General features: G+C 39.5%; 1 protein-coding gene across 1 annotated transcript; it reads left to right on the top strand.

Annotated features, from left to right (window-relative positions):
• The first annotated feature begins 4812 nt into the window (after positions 1-4812).
• On the top strand, positions 4813-14290 carry LOC118825366 (oxygen-regulated protein 1). Its single transcript, XM_036595955.1, is given in 7 exon segments — positions 4813-5478; positions 6423-6582; positions 7206-10268; positions 10531-11493; positions 11839-11973; positions 12095-13851; positions 13853-14290. Coding segments are annotated over 7 exon segments (7182 nt in total).
• Positions 14291-17741: the final 3451 nt, after the last annotated feature.

The following is a 17741-nucleotide window of genomic DNA, read 5'->3' as shown; positions in this document are numbered from 1 at the left end:
GGTTGAGATGTAAACAGTCATAAAGAGTGGTTTAGTGTGAAATGCTCCGTTTTAGAGAAACTTACTGAGTCAGAATTATTCACAATGGTGGTGACAAGAACCAGATGTTCACCTATTAAAACTCCCTCACAGAAAGTTATTACATTAAATGGTTATCTGCCTGATGTCTGATACATTGTTTTATAATAGTTTTGTGATAAAGTTTTGACTTAGAATGTTTTAATCCATTTATTGTTATTCATTAACGGCGGAGAGGTGCACATAGGACGTTGTGAGGCATAATAGTCCTCAAAGAAAACATGTTTTTTCGGTTTCTTCACTATTTTACCATCATCAGCATTTCATACAAAAGGTAGATTCACTGGTGGTTTTGGAGTAAATGAAATGGTTATATTTCTGTTGTAAATATCTTGACCACTGGTTTCTGTCAACACCGCTGTAAAGAAATCTAGGTCTGTAAGTTTCTCTACAATGAATCACTTCACATCAAATCACTCTGAATGACTGTTTACATCTCAAGGACTGAGTTATTGGGAAATGTTAAAGAAATTGGTTGAATTCCCCTTTAAAACTATGTGGTTTAGACGGGCCAGTTCTAACCAAAATATATATGGGAGCCACCTAGCGTTCAAACTGAGTAACGCATCATCACTTTGTTTCGATTTCTCTTACCTATTGTTAAATAACATTACGTTAGATTGAGGGTGCCCAAACTTTTGTTTTGGGGGGGTACGGGGTGGGGGGTGGGGGGTGGGGGGTAGGGGGGCTTTGTGCAATTCTTGTGGTGGGCTAAAAAAACAAACAATATCCAAATAAAGAAGGAAGGTTTGTTTCAAAAATGTCTCACGCTCTTTTGTGTTACTTCAAAAATATAATTTCAGAAAATAAGAATTTAATACGGCATGTATAGTATTCTCTATAGTATTCACAGAGTGAGAGAGAAGCCTTGTTGTACATGTTTGTGTTATGCTGTTTTTTCATTCCTTTCACCAATTACATGTTTCCAAATGTGAACTTGACATGTTTCTCATATGAGTCTGAAGTGGTGTGGGGGGGGGGTCTATGTATGTATGTATGTATGTATGTGTGTATGTATGAACGTATGTAAGTTACGTAATATGACAGAACTGTTGAAATATTTTATCCTGCTCTGTGTTAAGAAAAATGCATGTGACAGGATATAAAAGGAATTTGCGTTCAGGGATGGCATTTAACCATTTTCATAATTCATATATTTTTGTTTTCAAATAAAACTCTCCCAAAGAGTAACTCATTTCTTTTGAGTCATTCATGCAGCTCCACTCTTCTTTAGCAGCTCTGGTTTGAGTAGTTTGAGTCAGTGATCTCCTCACCTGCTCACAGCCTGCACTGGATACCACAAAGCAGGGCTATTCCAGTAAGTTCATTCACATTTTATTCTACTTTAACCAAAAACATTACATTAAATAGCAGTATTTAGTGCAAAAATTTTGAATTTGTAGGTAGCCTTTTTGTCTATTAGCATGATGCTAATTTTCCCTACCACATTCATTGATATATTCTACATTATGTTAGCATAGGCTAATGGTAATGTATTTATGCTGGATTTACTATTACTTATGGCTGCTTTGACATGCGAAGCTTTTAAGGCATACACATAACATATTCTTTACTTAGTTTGTTGAATTTTTACAGTGAATCATGTAAATATTTGAATTATATCTGAATATTAGTGGAGAGGACTGTTAAGTTGATTTGGAAACTGTTACAGAGAACGTGTAGAGAGGAGAATTACCTCTCTGTGGGGTCTTCTGGGTTTCTCAAACGGTGGGTTAAGATGGAGCATTTGAGCAAAAACACTGTTTATAAATGCTTAGTCATTTTTAATATGAAAAAATGCATTAATGTCCTAAACACAGAACAGCATAAGTGAAATACATCCTTCTACTTTCTAAAATTAAAGGAAGGTTCTGGGCAAGTAATTAGAAACTATTTTAACTTTTCGTTTTTAGCAGTTTAGCTCCCTTCACCCCCATTCATTGAACACTTGGTTGTGGGAACCCTCTGGCGTTTTGCAGTCATGTTTTTGATAGAACAGGAGAAATAGCTCCTCATAAACCTGCTCTGACTGTTAAGTTAGCTTGCTTAATGTACTTAAATGTTTGGAATATAGTTTGAAAGGAAACAATGTAGTTAAAACGTGGCTCTCAAATGAAAAAATACATGGCTGTTTGTTTTTTTGCCATTTGAGAAGGCTATAAGAACTGTATTTCTCTGAACGCTTCATCTGAGGTGCAAGCTTTAGTTAACATGTAAAGAAGTAATGATATTTTTTGGCTAGTAAAAATCAGCCTGAAAGACCAACCACTGTCTAATTTGACTGTAAACTAATCATGTTGGAATCAACCATAAACATTTATGATCAGTGTATCCCTGTTATGTGTGTATGTATGTATGTATGCATCTATCTATCTATCTATCTCATCTATCTATCTATCTATCTATCTATCTATCTATCTATCTATCTATCTATCTATCTGTCTGTCTATCTGTCTATCTAGTTATGGTCATGTGCAAAAGTTTGAGCACCCCTGGTCAAACTACATGTTTTGTTGATTTGAAAATAAGTTGCACATCATTTACAGGGAACAAACATAAATGACATTTTCTGCAAATTTTAGTGCACAATGTCTATTTATTTGCTAAGTTTAACATGTTGGAGAAAATTAAACATAAGAAATGTGCCATCATTTTTGTACAGAACACGTTGTATGGTTTTTTTTTTCCCCAATATGTTAAATTTGGCAAGGAACAGTTATTATGCATTGTACATCTGTATATATCTATCTATCCATATGTTCAAAATAGTAACAGTTTGGCAGTAATGTGTACAAACACAATGATGCCAGTAAAGCCTTTTGAAATAAACTGAAGGGAAACATGGATGACCATGACCTCTCTGTAAACTGTGCATGCCACCCCTTTAAACCACCTGCAGCGCTAATCTCCACCCCACGCTGCCAGTACTCTAAAGTGGAATCTCACTGGAGGCAGCACGGAGAGCCGTGACTTTACTGGCACCACAACACAAACGCATCGTCTTGCCTTTATGCTTTAGGCGTATCATAGAATAACAACTGAACACATGATCCACGTCAAAGCCTTATTCTATACCACAGCACTTTATCAAGAGAACACGTTAGACCCTCTCAGGTCACATCCTCAGTGCTACGTCACAGATTAGCATGTTTCCAGAGTAACATTAAACCTGCTGTAACACAGTGAAATTTCTGTGTTCCACTGTGAACCTCTGCCAGTAATGATATTCCTGCTGTTCTCCCACAGACTCCGTTAGTCTCCCACTGTGAGGCACATGCTTTATCTACTGAGACTCTCTTATTGTCAGCTGCAGCATAAACCCTCACTACCTCTCCCCACTCTAATCCTTATTAGCACACTGCTCAAATCTGATTACATCTCTTCAAGAAACAAGAAACACCCCAGCCATCTGCCTACTGTCACACACATTGGACAAGAGATACTGCATTCTCCATTTGATCTGAATGAAAATAAAAGCCAAAGTACGATGAAATATGAAGTACGCCAGTACGGCTGGCTGTTCAGGGAGTAACATGTGGAAGGCAGAATGATGTTTTTGGGCTGAAAATGTTGGCACAGTGAGATATCAGTCGTTCCTGAATGAGTTGTGATAACTAATTTATACTGCAGATGTCATAAGACTTTAATTTTGGAAAGTTTGGGGATCAAAATGATTGAATTTAGTCTGAGAAGAGAAGCAATATAAGCTAATATTTAAACAAATAATATTTTAACTGTCTTATGGCCTTCAATACTGGAATTTATCTGGGGCTATACCTTTAAATAGAAACTTTCCCATATTCCCAGTATATTACCTTCTTTAAAGTGCTGATTAACCATGAGCAAAGATTACGCAAATTAACTGTGATGCCGACCATCCAAAAATAGCCACGTGAGTGTCGTTGATAAGCTTTTCAGTGGCTGGACTACTGGCTCTCCGCTTCCACGCCAGGATCACCTTGCAGAAAATGTGAAATAAGGTAAGATACTTTACTTACAACTTCGTACTTGTACCCAATATCAGTGACAGTAAATACATGTAAAGCAAATATGAATGTTGTGCAGTCTAATGTATAAAGTAATGTACAAAAAAACCTAATGCTGACAGTTAGCTGTTGTACATTGAGCTTAGGTTCCTCCCTCCCTCCTGCCACATTGTTGAGATTTAAATTTATTTCATTGACATTTAATTTATAAACATGAACTTGTCTTCATGAAAGTATATGATGAACAAAAGAGCTACTAAAACTAATTTGGTGTGTTTATTCCAAAGCAGGTACTATAATACCTGACAATGGAATAGTTCAGTTTTTGTCATAATTGACTCAGGAATGTGGGATTTAGTATTTTTAGTTAAGGTCTGAGGAATTTTTGTGATTACATACACATTTAAAATGGTTCTTTAAGGACTCTTTGGTAAAGGCAATGGTTTTATATAGAACCGTGAACACTCAAAGAACCATTTCAGTGCATCTCTGTAATGGAAAACATGATGTAAATGATACTTTTAAGAAACTTTTATTTCACCGTTTTTGATACTAGAACCATTACTTTTTGCTAGAATAGCACTGAAGAAGCTTGAGTTATGAACATGAGTATGTTGATCACAGTAAAGTTAAATATACTGTAACTGTATCCACAATAGTGCCTAAAATGGACATTTTTGGGAAAGTAAACAAAGAATATTTCTCTTTTATAATCATTTTTCTTTTCATACAGTGTTTCCACTTTACCATGAGTGCCCCTCCCCATAATGACACACTACAGCCAGGTGTGTTCTCGGGGAGTGCGCAGACGCCAGCCTCCAGACCACCAGCGTCCTCCAGAGAGCTCAGGGCCTCGAAGAGAGTTTGTTTTTACAAGAGCGGCGACCCTCAGTTCTCTGGACATCGGATAGTCATCAACAGTCGCACCTTTAAGACTTTTGACGCTCTGCTGGATGCTCTTTCCAAGAAAGTGCCTCTACCATTTGGTGTACGCACCATCACAACACCCAAAGGTACACACGCCGTCCAGAGCTTAGACGACTTGCGTGATGGGGCCTCATACGTGTGCTCGGACCAAAGAAGGGTCAAACCCCTCAACTTGGACGAGGTCAACCGGAGACAAGTGCCCTGGAACACTACCAGACTCACTAGCTCAGGACGACAGGGACGCAGAGGGCTGATTCGGCAGCTAGTGAAGAAGAATGAAGTGGTCAGGACGACAAAAGTGATGAATACCACTGTTGCAGTGTGGACGCCAAAAAGGCTGGTGGTTTTTAAAAACAGGGATCCCACCACTAAGCGCACAGTTGTTTTGCAAAGGAGAACTGCTCCAACTTTCGAGGCTCTGTTAGATTACCTTTCCCAAATGTTACAGTTCCCAGTTGTGAAGTTATACACAGCTGATGGGAGAAGAGTAAGTATGGGTTTAATTACCTTGTCCAAATGAAATTACTTCTAGCATGTCTGCTCTTTCTAATCAATATCTTGTTAGCGTCTTGTTTTTGAAAATGTACTTTTTCAATCTATTCATGATGGAGATGTACATGTAGGGCGTTGTCAGGCAGAGCAGTTTCTCAGATTTGCTACTATTATACCATAATTTTGCTAAGCAAAATGGCTATATTTGTATTGTAGACACTGCAACCCCTGATTCCTGTCACCACTTCTATAAAAACAAAAGTTTCTCTACAATGCACCAGTTTAACATTATACCACACTGAATGACTTTGTTTACATCTCAGGGATTGAATTATACTGAATAATTGATTGAATTCTCCTTGAAAGTGTGTTTGAAAGCATCGGCAACAACTGTTATTTTTCTGTTTAAGAAACTAAACTGCACATGTTTAGTTATATTCAAGGCATGCAAAAGTTTCTGAAAGAATACTGAATGCAGTCGTATTTTTATCTTGATAATCAGATGCAGATAAAACAAACCAATATAAAATTGCTTATTTTATCAGATACTCACTTAAAATGATTAGACTACATTATAAAGACAGTACATCACAATTTAAAGTTATAATATTTGCAGTTCCTTTGGATCCTTTGAAGTACACCATGTCAAGAATCATTATGCCAGAGATTTACCCATGATGCTGTAATTCCCAACCACCAGCTGGGTGAAGGCACTATAATCACCCTTTCCCATATGGTTCTCACACAGGTGTTTACACAGGGTTTACGTGACTAGACAGAAACTGGCATTTAGCCATCAAAACATGAGTGTTTTCAGGAGCTCTGCATGGAGAATGTATAATGTAGAAACTTGAGTCATGCTTCAAAACATTTTCTTTGACAGGAACATTTAAGAAAATGTTCATTTTAAGAAAAATAAGGCTCACTTTCATTTTGTAGGTTGAAGGCCTACCTGCCCTGATCCTGTGCTCAGGGATAGTGGTAGCGGCTGGTAATGAACCCTTCAGACTGAGTAACTACAATTTCCAAGGATCATCTCAACCCTCACAGTCAGCCATATCTGAATCTATATGGCCAGCTAAGACACAGTCACTGCCACGTAAGCTCAAAGTTATTAAATCCTACAGTTTCCTTTAGTGTAAACACTGCAAAAAATAATATTTTGGCAAGTGAAAATCTTAAATCAAAGCTGAGTATCTAATACTTCTGTCTTTGAGATTGTTGTTAGAATATTATAAGATGTTTCTTTTTTTCTAGATGTTTATTGTTTATTTTAAGTATTTTTTGTCTAAATAACCAATTAATCTAATGTACTCTAGTTTCTTTGTTTTAGGATATAAGGTAGATACTTTTGTTTGTTTTAAGAAATAATGCTTAAAGCAAAATAATCTGCCAATAGAATGAGACATTTTTGCTAAATAAAATGAATTAAAACAAGTAAAACTGTCTAGAAATAATTTATAATTGTCTAATATTCCTAAAGCACATATGTCAACTGACTTGAAAATATTTCACTTGCCTAGATATAATTTTTAATTCATCACTTGTAATGGTTCATAATAAGCAATTTTGAACTTCACTGCATTATGAAGGACTGTGTTCGCTGAACTTTTTTTCTTTATTCTTCTCCTCTTTTTGTCATTTTGCCTCTTTACAAACTGCCTTTTTAAATAATGCCTGCAAATTTGGAAACACCTGCATGTTTTTTGAAACTACCTTAAGAAGATAAGAAAAAATCAGGTGGAAGTCGATCAAGGTCGAGAAATTTTTCCTTATCATCGGAAAGGTATTTCGTGGATCAGATCAATAAGTCACTGAATGGAAGTCTGTCAGAGGACAGTGGCCAGAAGAGAGGATTCATGGACGCTGAGAACAACCAACCACTGGAATCAGAGGAGATTGAGAAAAGTGATTTCATTGCTGATATAGAGGAAAAGGATCACTTTATGATGCCTTCAGAAGATGACATTGAGAAGTCTTTTCGTGTGAATCAGGATGGCAGCATGACGGTGGAGATGAAGGTTCGTCTCACTTTAAAGCAAGAGGAGATGATTCACTGGACCACCACACTGAGTCGAACCTGTGCTAACAGCCAGCAGAGGGCAGTGTGCTCACAACCAGGCTACTCCCCATATAGTAATGACTACTCTGCAAAACAAGCAAAGAGAGACAGCCGTGACTCTAAAGAAGACAATACACCCACAGAGAAATCAGTGGGATTGAATGAGGAGGGAGAGGACCACTGTGGAAGCGCCACCTCTGAGACCTTAGAAAAACCAAAGCCAGCTTTCAGGAGGCTGCCCACTCCAGGACCTAGACGTGTCAGGAGAAAAGAGGCTTCAGTAGAGAATATAAAGAGGGTGTCACAAAGCGAGGTGCAGGAGAGCACAGTAGGTGCATACTCATACACGGAGCGGACAGCGGATGGAGAGCTAACAGAAGGGTACTGTGTGGTAAGTCGTAGTAGCTCTAGCAGTACAAGACCTGTACCAAAACCCAGGAAGAACAGCTCTGGAGAGGCCAAACATAAAAAGACTCAATCCTCCCTCAGGTCTTCAAGGATGGCTGAGGTCCTTCAACTGCAAAACAATGGGACAGAGATTACAGAGACCGTAATGCGTATTTATGAGTCACAGGGTACATATGAAAACTATTTTGCAAATGCCCCGATTACTGCTGATAAAACGTTTGAGTTCAAAGCAAAGACTAAAGAACCCAGGAACCCTGACTCAACAGACTCAGGGCCCCGTTCTTCAAGCAATGATTGCGATGTTGATCTAACTAGACAATCCACAAGCTCTGACTCTCAGAATGCTAGGAAAAATGAACTGTTGTCCTTGTCATCTGGCCAATCAAGCCCTTCACAAAAGATAAGCAACAATCTCTCCTCCTGTAAAAACAGTGAAAATCAAGCTAAACCCAAATCCTCACACAAGGGACTGGTGGACCCTGAGGCATGCACTAAAGAAAACTCTGAAGGAAAAAGCAGTGGCAATAGGAAGACAAAAATGACCCCAAAATCAGTAAAATCAAGGGAAGGTACTACTTCTGACACCACTGTTTCTGACAAAAAGCAAAAGGGCAGTGTTCCCGGTTCTTTAAAAGACTTAAGGAATAGTAAATCTCCAGAGTCACAGAGCCATACAGGGTCAGAGAAAAAGGCAGTTAGCTCTACAGAAAGTGACAAACACAGGCAGAAGGCTAAAACGAAAAAGAAAGACAAAGGGGGTGGTTCTCAAAAAAGCCAATCACCAAATTTCAATTTTGGTGATCAAAAAGAATCATCTGAGAAAAACCTTAATCTAAATGATGCAACTCGCCAGAAATCACCTAAGAAGGTAAACGTACGTGAGAGTAACCTTCCAAGGGACTGTCAAAATGTGAGTGCATGTAAAACTGACACACTAAGATCTCCTGTTAAGAAGAAATTATTAGATGTTCTGCCGCCACCCCATTTCAAAATGCAAAAGCACAAGTCTATGAATGAGTGCAGAAAAAAATCTCCTAAAGAAAGCAGGGAGTTGAGTGAAAGCGTTTCTATGCCAGTGCTCCAGTCATCTCCCTCCAATGTGCATCAGTATGTGGAAAACTGGCTGAAAAAAATTCAGCCTGAATCGGTGCCCTACATGGATGAGATGGACCCTCATGAGGCTGAAACTGAAGCTAGAGCAAAATTTTGGATTGGACGTGGATCCGCAGAGAGCTCTGAGATAAGAAGTGAACCAGAAAAAGACAGTATAGTGAAGGAATGTACTTCTCTTGAAGATGCTACCACTGAGAGACCGGTGTCTCGTCCACCTGTGCAGATCAGATGTGAAGGAGAACCTGTGGAGACACAGAGGATAAGAAGCTTCTGTAAATCAATGCCCAGTGTAAGAATCCACCCTGCTGAGCAGGAGAGTCACTTTAGAATGAATAAGTCTTCAGAGGCCTTGGTTCCCATACAGCCTGATGAACACAGTGAGACATCACAGACTACAAAAGTGAACACTAGATCAGGTATGAAGCCAATTTTGCAACAGCTCTGTTTATCTATTCAATCTATCAGGAGGACCTCTAGCCATTCTCATTTAACATCCTTGGAGAAGGAGAAGTCTAGTAGCCTTCCAGACTTTTCATCTCAGGTTGCCTCTGTTTTTGGTTCCCCATCGAAAGCTCTTCTATCCTTTCTGTCAGTGATGACTCTGAAAGATGGTGTCTCCAGCACTAGCAATGAAGACCCAGTCATTAACTCGGGCAGCTGTCCAGAGGCCCTGCAGGTAATGCAGTCCTTAGAAAAAATAGCCAGCATAGAGGATGAAGAAGAGCTGAAGGCCAGCCTGACAAGTCTCCAAAGCTCGACATCTCCTCAGTTAAAAAAAAGCTGGAGAGATTTCCAAGAGAGAAGTGATGTAGAGGGAAGTCCACCACAGTCACCAAGACAGTCAGAGCAAGAATTTGCTCTAGAGGTGGACTCAGAAGGAGAGGATCAGGACAAGGAGCATCGTTTTGGGATAAAAGAGTTAATGGATGAGCTTAATATGTCTGAGGATCTTCGCAGAGAGATTTCCTCTCTTGTTGATGGGGAGCCGACAAATTCCGATACAGAAAAACAGACTAACACAGCCACTAATGTTGCTTCTGAGAACAAGGATGCCACTACAAAAGACAACTTCTTAGATCCAGAAGGAGGCTTTTCAGAGGAGAGAGCAAGCCATGATGACACCATCACAAGGGTTGAGAAAGCAACAGAGTCTGAAGAAAAATGCAGAGAGGAATCCTGTCCTCCTGATCCAGCACTTTTAAGTAAAGCCTTAGTTTCTGAAAAATCAGACATTATTGAAAGTGTCCGAACTGTGGAAGATGAGACAAGCCATACAGATCTAATAGGCGTGGGAGACAAGGTCCGAAACAGTTGATGAAAAGTACACTGAGCATGCAAACTGCCGAGTAGATGAGCCTGAGGTCTCAGACCACACCCAAAATAATCTTGAGGAGAAGAAGGGAACACAAAGGAATGTGTTTAATTCTGAATGGGTAGAAGCTGAGCATCATTCTCACACATCAGAAATAGACAGAGCATACTTGGGAGATCAACATTCTGAGGTGAATGATGACCCAGACAGTGAGACTAAAGAAGACAATGAAGAAGATGATAAAAACATAGATTTAGGTGAACACAACGTAAATGCAGAGAAGGATGAACATGATAAGTTTACTAATAGAGAGGAATATGAGTTAGATGAAAACCAAGAAGCAGAACTCCAGAACAATGCTCTTATCCAAGAGGAGGATTTTAGGGTTAATCAGGAAGTTTATAAGTCTGAAGAAGAGGAACAGAATAATGACATATTTGAAAGTGAGAATGCTGAATCCCAGCACCAAGAGCCAGACAAAGTGCATTGTGACTCTGAGTCTCACAACAGCTGTGATTCAGAGAAGCTGGCAGCAGAATCACCTAATGATGAGCACAATCATAATATTTCGATTGAGGAAGATGCTAGATTAGAAGCTTTACAATGTAGTGTAGATGATGCTGATCCAGATGCTAATAATGACAGCCCAGTGGAAGAGCAAGGTGATAATGAAAATGAAGATACAGTGTCTAAAGCCTCTGAATATGATGATTCAACTGCTGAATCACACCATTCGTCAATATCAGATCAAGATATAAAACAGGCTAACAAAACTAAGACAGGATCTTGTATATCCCCAGGATCTGAAAGTGAACATGAGCTCCAGACATTAGAACAGGAAGATGTTACTGCGAAACAGATTTGTTCTGGTGAGAAGAATGATGAAGAAGCAGGTGAGGACAAATGGAGCAATGCTTTAGATTCGGACAAGGACTTTGATGCAGAACCAAACTATCCTGCTATGTCAGATAAAGCTGGTGAATGCTCTGACCAAGACAAGACACTGTCTGGTAAATCTCAAGAATCAGAAGCTGAACAGGAGCTCCAGACATTAGAGGAGGAGAAGGTTACTGAAGAGAAAGATGAAGAATCAGATGAGCATGAGGACAAACAGAGTAGTGCTTTAGATTCTGAGAGGGACTTCAATTCAGAACCAGAATCAAACTATCCTGCAGCGTCAGAACAAGATAGTGAACACTGTGACGAAAACAAGTCAGAGTCTAACAAATCCCAAGAATCTGAAGGTGAACATGAGCTCCAGACATTAAAAGACAGTGATATTATTGAAAGACAGATCAGTTCTGCTGAAGACAAAGAAAAAGAAGCAGATGACGAGGACTTTGATGCAGAACTAAACTACCCTGCAATGTCAGATCAAAAAGGTGAACACTCTGACCAAAACGAGTCAGAGTCTTGCAAATCTCAAGAATCGGCAGCTGAACAGGAGCTCCAGACGTTAGAGGAGGAGGATGTTCCTGAAGAGGAAGACACAAAAACAGATGAGCAGGAGGACAAACAGAGCAGTGCATCAGAGTCTGATGAGGACTTTGATGTAGAACCAGAACCAAATTGTCCTACCATGTCAGATGATGCTGGTGAAAACTCTGACCAAAACAAGTCAGGGTCTTGCAAATCCCAAGAATCTGAAAGGTGAACATGAGCTCCAGACATTCAATGAGAATAGTATTACTAAGAGACAAAATAGCTCTGCTGAAGAAAAAGATGATGAAGCAGACAAACTGAGCAGTGCTGTAGATACTGACGAGGACTTTGATGCAGAACCAAACTACCCTGCAATGTCAGATCAAGAAGGTGAACACTCTGACCAAGACAAGTCAGGGTTTTGCAAATCTCAAGAATCGGAAGCTGAACAGGAGCTCCAGACATTAAAAGAGGAGAATGTTACTGAAGAGGAAGACAAAAAAACAGATGAGCATGGGGACAAACAGAGCAGTGCTTTAGAGTCCGATGAGGACTTTGATGTAGAACCAGAACCAAATTGTCCTACAGTGTTAGATGAAGATGATGAACACTCTGACCAAAACAAGTCAGGGTCATGCAAATCCCAAGAATCTGAAGGTGAACATGAGCTCCAGACATTCAAGGAGAATAGTATTACTGAGAGACAAAATAGTTCTGCTGAAGAAAAAGATGATGAAGCAGACAAACTGAGCAGCGCTGTAGATACTGACGAGGACTTTGATGCAGGACCGAACAACCCTGCAATGTCAGATCAAGAGGGTGAGGATTCTGACCAAGACAAGGCGCAATCTTGTAAATCCCAAGAATTAGAGGAGGAAGAAAATGTAACTGAAGAGAAAGATGAAGAAGTAGATGATCATGAGAACAAACAGAGTACTGCTTTAGATTCTGACAAGGAATTTGATACAGAACCAGACTATCCTACGGTGTCTGATCAAGATGATGAACTCCTCGACCAAGACAAGACACAGTCTTGTAAATCCCAAGAATCTGAGGCTGAACATGAATACCAGACCATAGAGCAGGAGAGCATCACTGAGAAACAGACCAGCTCTGCTGAAGACAAAGATGATGAAGCAGATGAGTATGTGGACAAACAGAGTAAAGCTATAGATTCTGACAAGATTATTCAATCTGCCCACTCTTGCATGCCAGACCCTGAAACCAAGCACCCTGTGAGGCGAGATTCATGCAATAGTCAGGATACAGAAGCATATATAGCCCAGTCAGAAGATACTGAGGGAGTGGAGGAAGCTGAAGGCTGTCTTTGTCATCCTATGGAGATCTCCCAGGAATTACTGGACTTTGTCAATTTTGCTCTATTATCCTCTGCTCTTACTTTCACATATGATTCAAATGGCCATCTAAGAATAGAGCCAGATAAGTGTAAAATCAGAGAAACATCTTTAGTTGAGAGAAATGTGGACAGTCAGTATGTTCAGAGACGTCTTCCTAGCCCCAACACGTCTGACCTCTCTGATTACAGGCCTGAGACATCAGACAGCGGAGGAGATATATCACAGGTCTCCACAGATCTTTTTACAGAGACTGGAGAGGAGGAGGTAGAAAGGTTGTCCACTTACCAAGGCATCATGAAACCAAGCTCCAAGAATGGCAAGAGATGTGATAAGGCGCTGGATAATAGTTCAACAAAAACTAATTCAGGGGCATTCACAAAACATACAGCTAGCCGTAGTTTAAAAAGCGTCAACAGCCTTGCCTCTTTTCATGATTCCATAGCCAATAGTACCATGCAGGAGCCAACCTACAGCAACACCTCCAGTTCATTTAATGAGGATTCTGAGCCTGTACAACGCACTGTTTTCTGTTCAGAGGCAGATTCCAGTGAAGGAATCCTGATAGATAAAGGCAGGTGGCTCCTAAAAGAAAATCACCTCATTCGCAAATCTCCTCCAGTCCTGATGGGGATGTATGAAAATGTGGACACCACATCAGCTGACACAGGTCAAGACAACACAAGTGAGGAAGCTCCCCTACCCACCTTGTGGGACCCAGCCTTCCCCATTTGCTGTCATATCTTCTTCTGAGCTGGAGGAGATGGCAAAGCCCCCAACACCCAAGTGTACATACTTCAACATGCCTCACAGTAGTGACTCTGATCCCTTTCTGGATAACCAGAGCACCAACAGCAGCAAAGGAGGAGGTGACATTAGAAAATGCAGGGAACTCAAAGTATCACCAATGGATGAGACCTCAAAAACGTGGGCAAAGAAAAATGGAAGTCTCCCCTCATTTGCATCTGTTGAGTTCAAACTGCCTGATGGGAAAGTCCATCCAGAGGGTGGCCTGGCATCTGGTGTTGTGGAGAAGACTGCAAGGTCCCAAAGCATAAGCAGTAGGGCAGCTCAAGAGGAGGAGTCAGTAGAGGGTCTGAATCTCAGATGTGGACGGCACTGCCCGATACTGTAAATTAGTGCTCACCAGCCCCCCTTCACCTACTTACCTAACATGAATGCATCTTATGAAGTCAATCCAGGAAATAAATTAGCTGGAAGGTAGATCTCTAGGACCAGTGTTGGTGATCAATGTTGTAGAGTATGAAAGGGAATACAAACTAATGCATTAACTGTTCTTTCTTTAGGAACTGAAATATTTATAAACCATTTTGCTTAATGTTAGGGAACATAGCTCTTTTATGGTCTCAAAAGAGTTACCTTTCCCACTTTGGTGCCTGCTTCAAAATGGTCCTTGGATTATAGTAATAAAACAGTTCAATTTCATAAACATGCTATGTTGAGCTTAACTTGGTTTTAATTGGCATGTATAGTCTTTTTCATCAAGTATGAAGTTTATTGCACAACAGATCTGACTTACTTGAAGATATGAACCTTCCTAAGTGGTATTTGTCTAGTGCTCTGTAGGTATATTTATCATATAAACCTTCCAGCAACACTTTACAGATTAAAAAAAAAATCTTTAAAGTTGCTTATTTTAAAGTTTAAGTACAATTTCCATTGTATAGCGAGTATATTGCACAGACACAAGAAATGAAGGCCCTCGGTGGAGCGGTGGGCCAGGAAAATGCCTTTCTTTTCTACAGTGGTCTGATACAGGTCACTCTGAGTTCTAATACTGTGACATGCTCTAGCCACATGACCAGCAAATGAAGTAATCTGTGACATCTGTGATAAAAACAAACTAAAAAAAAAGACTATTCTTGTGTGCAGAAATGGGATGGCCGTAATATTCTAAACCCATTTCATTCTCTGTAATTAAACACATTTAAGTTCTTCTTTGTAATACCAACATGGCAACCTCAAAAAACATTTTGCATTTGTACCTATGCTATCTTGCATTTGTACATAATAGCTTTCAGGGTGCAAATAACCATCAAATGAATCTTCCGTTTGAAGAGTGTAAGATATTACATTCAAATTACAGTGGCTTTATCATGAGTCTGCTGAAGGTCTGTTTCTTGTCAAGTGCTTGCAAAGGCTTTTTGAAGATACCACACAACTTGTTAAATTATTTTAAAATATAGCTCCATAATATATGTAGAAGAAATCCATTCATTGTCAATAATTACTCATCAAAGCATATTACAAGCAGTAGGAATACACTGAAAACATCTGTATAGCTTTCTAAGGTGACTTGATGACATGCTATTAGAAATGAATGAATCATTCTGACATCTTCGTGCCATTGTTTGCCCTCAGGTTATCTTAAATTTCCACAAAGCAATCAAGCAGTTAAGAACATGATAGAAAAATGGACAATGTGTAAAACAAACCTAGTTACAGTAAATACTGTGTATTAGCTGCAAGATACTACCTGAAATGTTTGCTATTTTTGTTACTCATACAGATTTAATATTTTAGTGTCTGCAGTTGATGTTGTGTAACTGAAATACCACAGCTCTTTTTTCACCTTAGATTACCATTTTACCCTCATGGAGTGACGTACCATGTCTGGGCAAATGGTATACCCTAAAATCATTTTTATATAAAGGGACGAGCACAGGCAACCATATGCTGGAGCCTAGAACTAAGAAAATATACAGCGGCAGCTTTCGCCAAATGCAGCACAGTTCCTGTATTGTTATGAAATGAATAAAAACCTCAAGCTGATTAATTTGTGAGTGGTGTGGTTTTTGCGAAGGCTTCACATTTCAATTTTACTTGAAGCATCATTCTTAAATAATGGAACTTATAAGGCAAAGACCATCATGTGTCAGGTGGATATATTTCTACTTGAGTTACTCACACAAGCACAAAAAATACAGTTTAAAGTACAAAAGTACAAGTAATATTTTACCAAAGGTGTTTCTACTTTTACTCAAATAAAGGGTTTTTATTTGTATATGTGTACCCACTCACATGGGAAAATGTGTATGAAAATGATCACTTAAGCTCAAGGGCAATAAAATATTCAGTAGAACTGATACAGGGTGGCGGAACGGTGGCGCAGTGGGTAGCGCTGTCACTTCACAGCAAGAATGGCCTGGGTTCGATTCCCGGCCGGGCGACCGGGGTAATTTCTTTGTGGAGTTTGCCTGTTCTCCCCGTGTCTGCGTGGGTTTCCTCCGGGTACTCCGGTTTCCTCCCACAGTCCAAAAACATGCAGTCAGGCTGATTGGACACGCTAAATTGCCCCTAGGAGTGAGTGAGTGTGTGAATGTGTATGTCTGTCTGTCTGCCCTGCGATGGGCTGGCGACCTGTCCAGGGTGTATCCTGCCTTCCGCCCAATGACAGCTGGGATAGGCTCCAGCACCCCACCGTGACCCAGAAGGATAAGCGGTTTAGATGATGATGGATGGATGGATGGATGATACAGGGTGTTCCCAACCAGGCCTCTGCTTTAAGTCCTAAGTATATTACTTGGGAATGATTCTTCATAATAGTGATATAAATGCAGCAAATATCTGTTGCTTTAGTTTTAGGTTTAAGACAATAAGTTAATGTCATTTACATTGTAAAATATCCTGCAATGCCTAGCATAAGTTGTTCATACTTTTTACTTAATACATTACTAAATACATTGTGTTACATAAGTATTACTTTATAAATATTATTCTATGCTTGTGCATTTGTTATGAAGTACTTATATATGTCAAATAAATATTCAAATAAAGTGATAGCACAATTTTTCAAAACATCACTAAAGAAATACGCTAAGAAACAAGCCCACAAATAGCAGATCTAGCCCACCCATCTAGCTGACAAAATATATGATGGCAATAGTGAATTGAAACTGGAAGAAACACTGGATGAACTGGAATGGAAGTGGAAGAGTTATATTAGTCAAAAGTTGGCTGATATCCTTATGAAAGCAGGTTAACCTCTTCTTTCAGGCTCTGTGCATCTCTAAACCAGTCTTACAGGAATCCTTTGGAAACAGCAGACTGGAGTTCTGTCAGAATATGTTTGCCTTCTTTGATTTTGCCTGATCTGTAGGCCCAAGCCTCACTGGATTCAACACATCCTATGTCTTATATTTCTGAAAATTGTATGATGCGCTTTAAGAAATTATGGAATAAAACAAAAGTAGCTGTACTGTAGAGAAACTTCGCAAAGTTTCAGGCACTAGTGTTGGCAGTGACAAGAGCTGAAAACTTCAAAGGTCCACACATATATTGGTGAAAACATTGGAATCAATGTTTGCTAAGAAGTGATGCAGACAAATAAAACAGATGTAACATTATGGTAGGACTAACGGTTTTCCAAGAATGTGTAGGAGACTGTAAAACAAATGATGATGAGTGTAAATGTTTACTGTAAGTGATTCAAAAATGGTAATAACAGCTGTTATCAACTGGACATATTATCACGATATAAAACATATTTGACACAGATGACTGTGTATACAAATTTTCATTGTGTAGTGTGTCCACCATTTGTCTTTATTATAGCTTCCATTCTT

The sequence above is a fragment of the Colossoma macropomum genome, unplaced genomic scaffold, assembly GCF_904425465.1.
Source record: "Colossoma macropomum unplaced genomic scaffold, Colossoma_macropomum, whole genome shotgun sequence".
Classification (NCBI taxonomy): Eukaryota; Metazoa; Chordata; class Actinopteri; order Characiformes; family Serrasalmidae; genus Colossoma; species Colossoma macropomum.
Note: the sequence above shows the minus strand (reverse complement) of the source record. Positions and strands in the feature narration are given on the sequence as shown.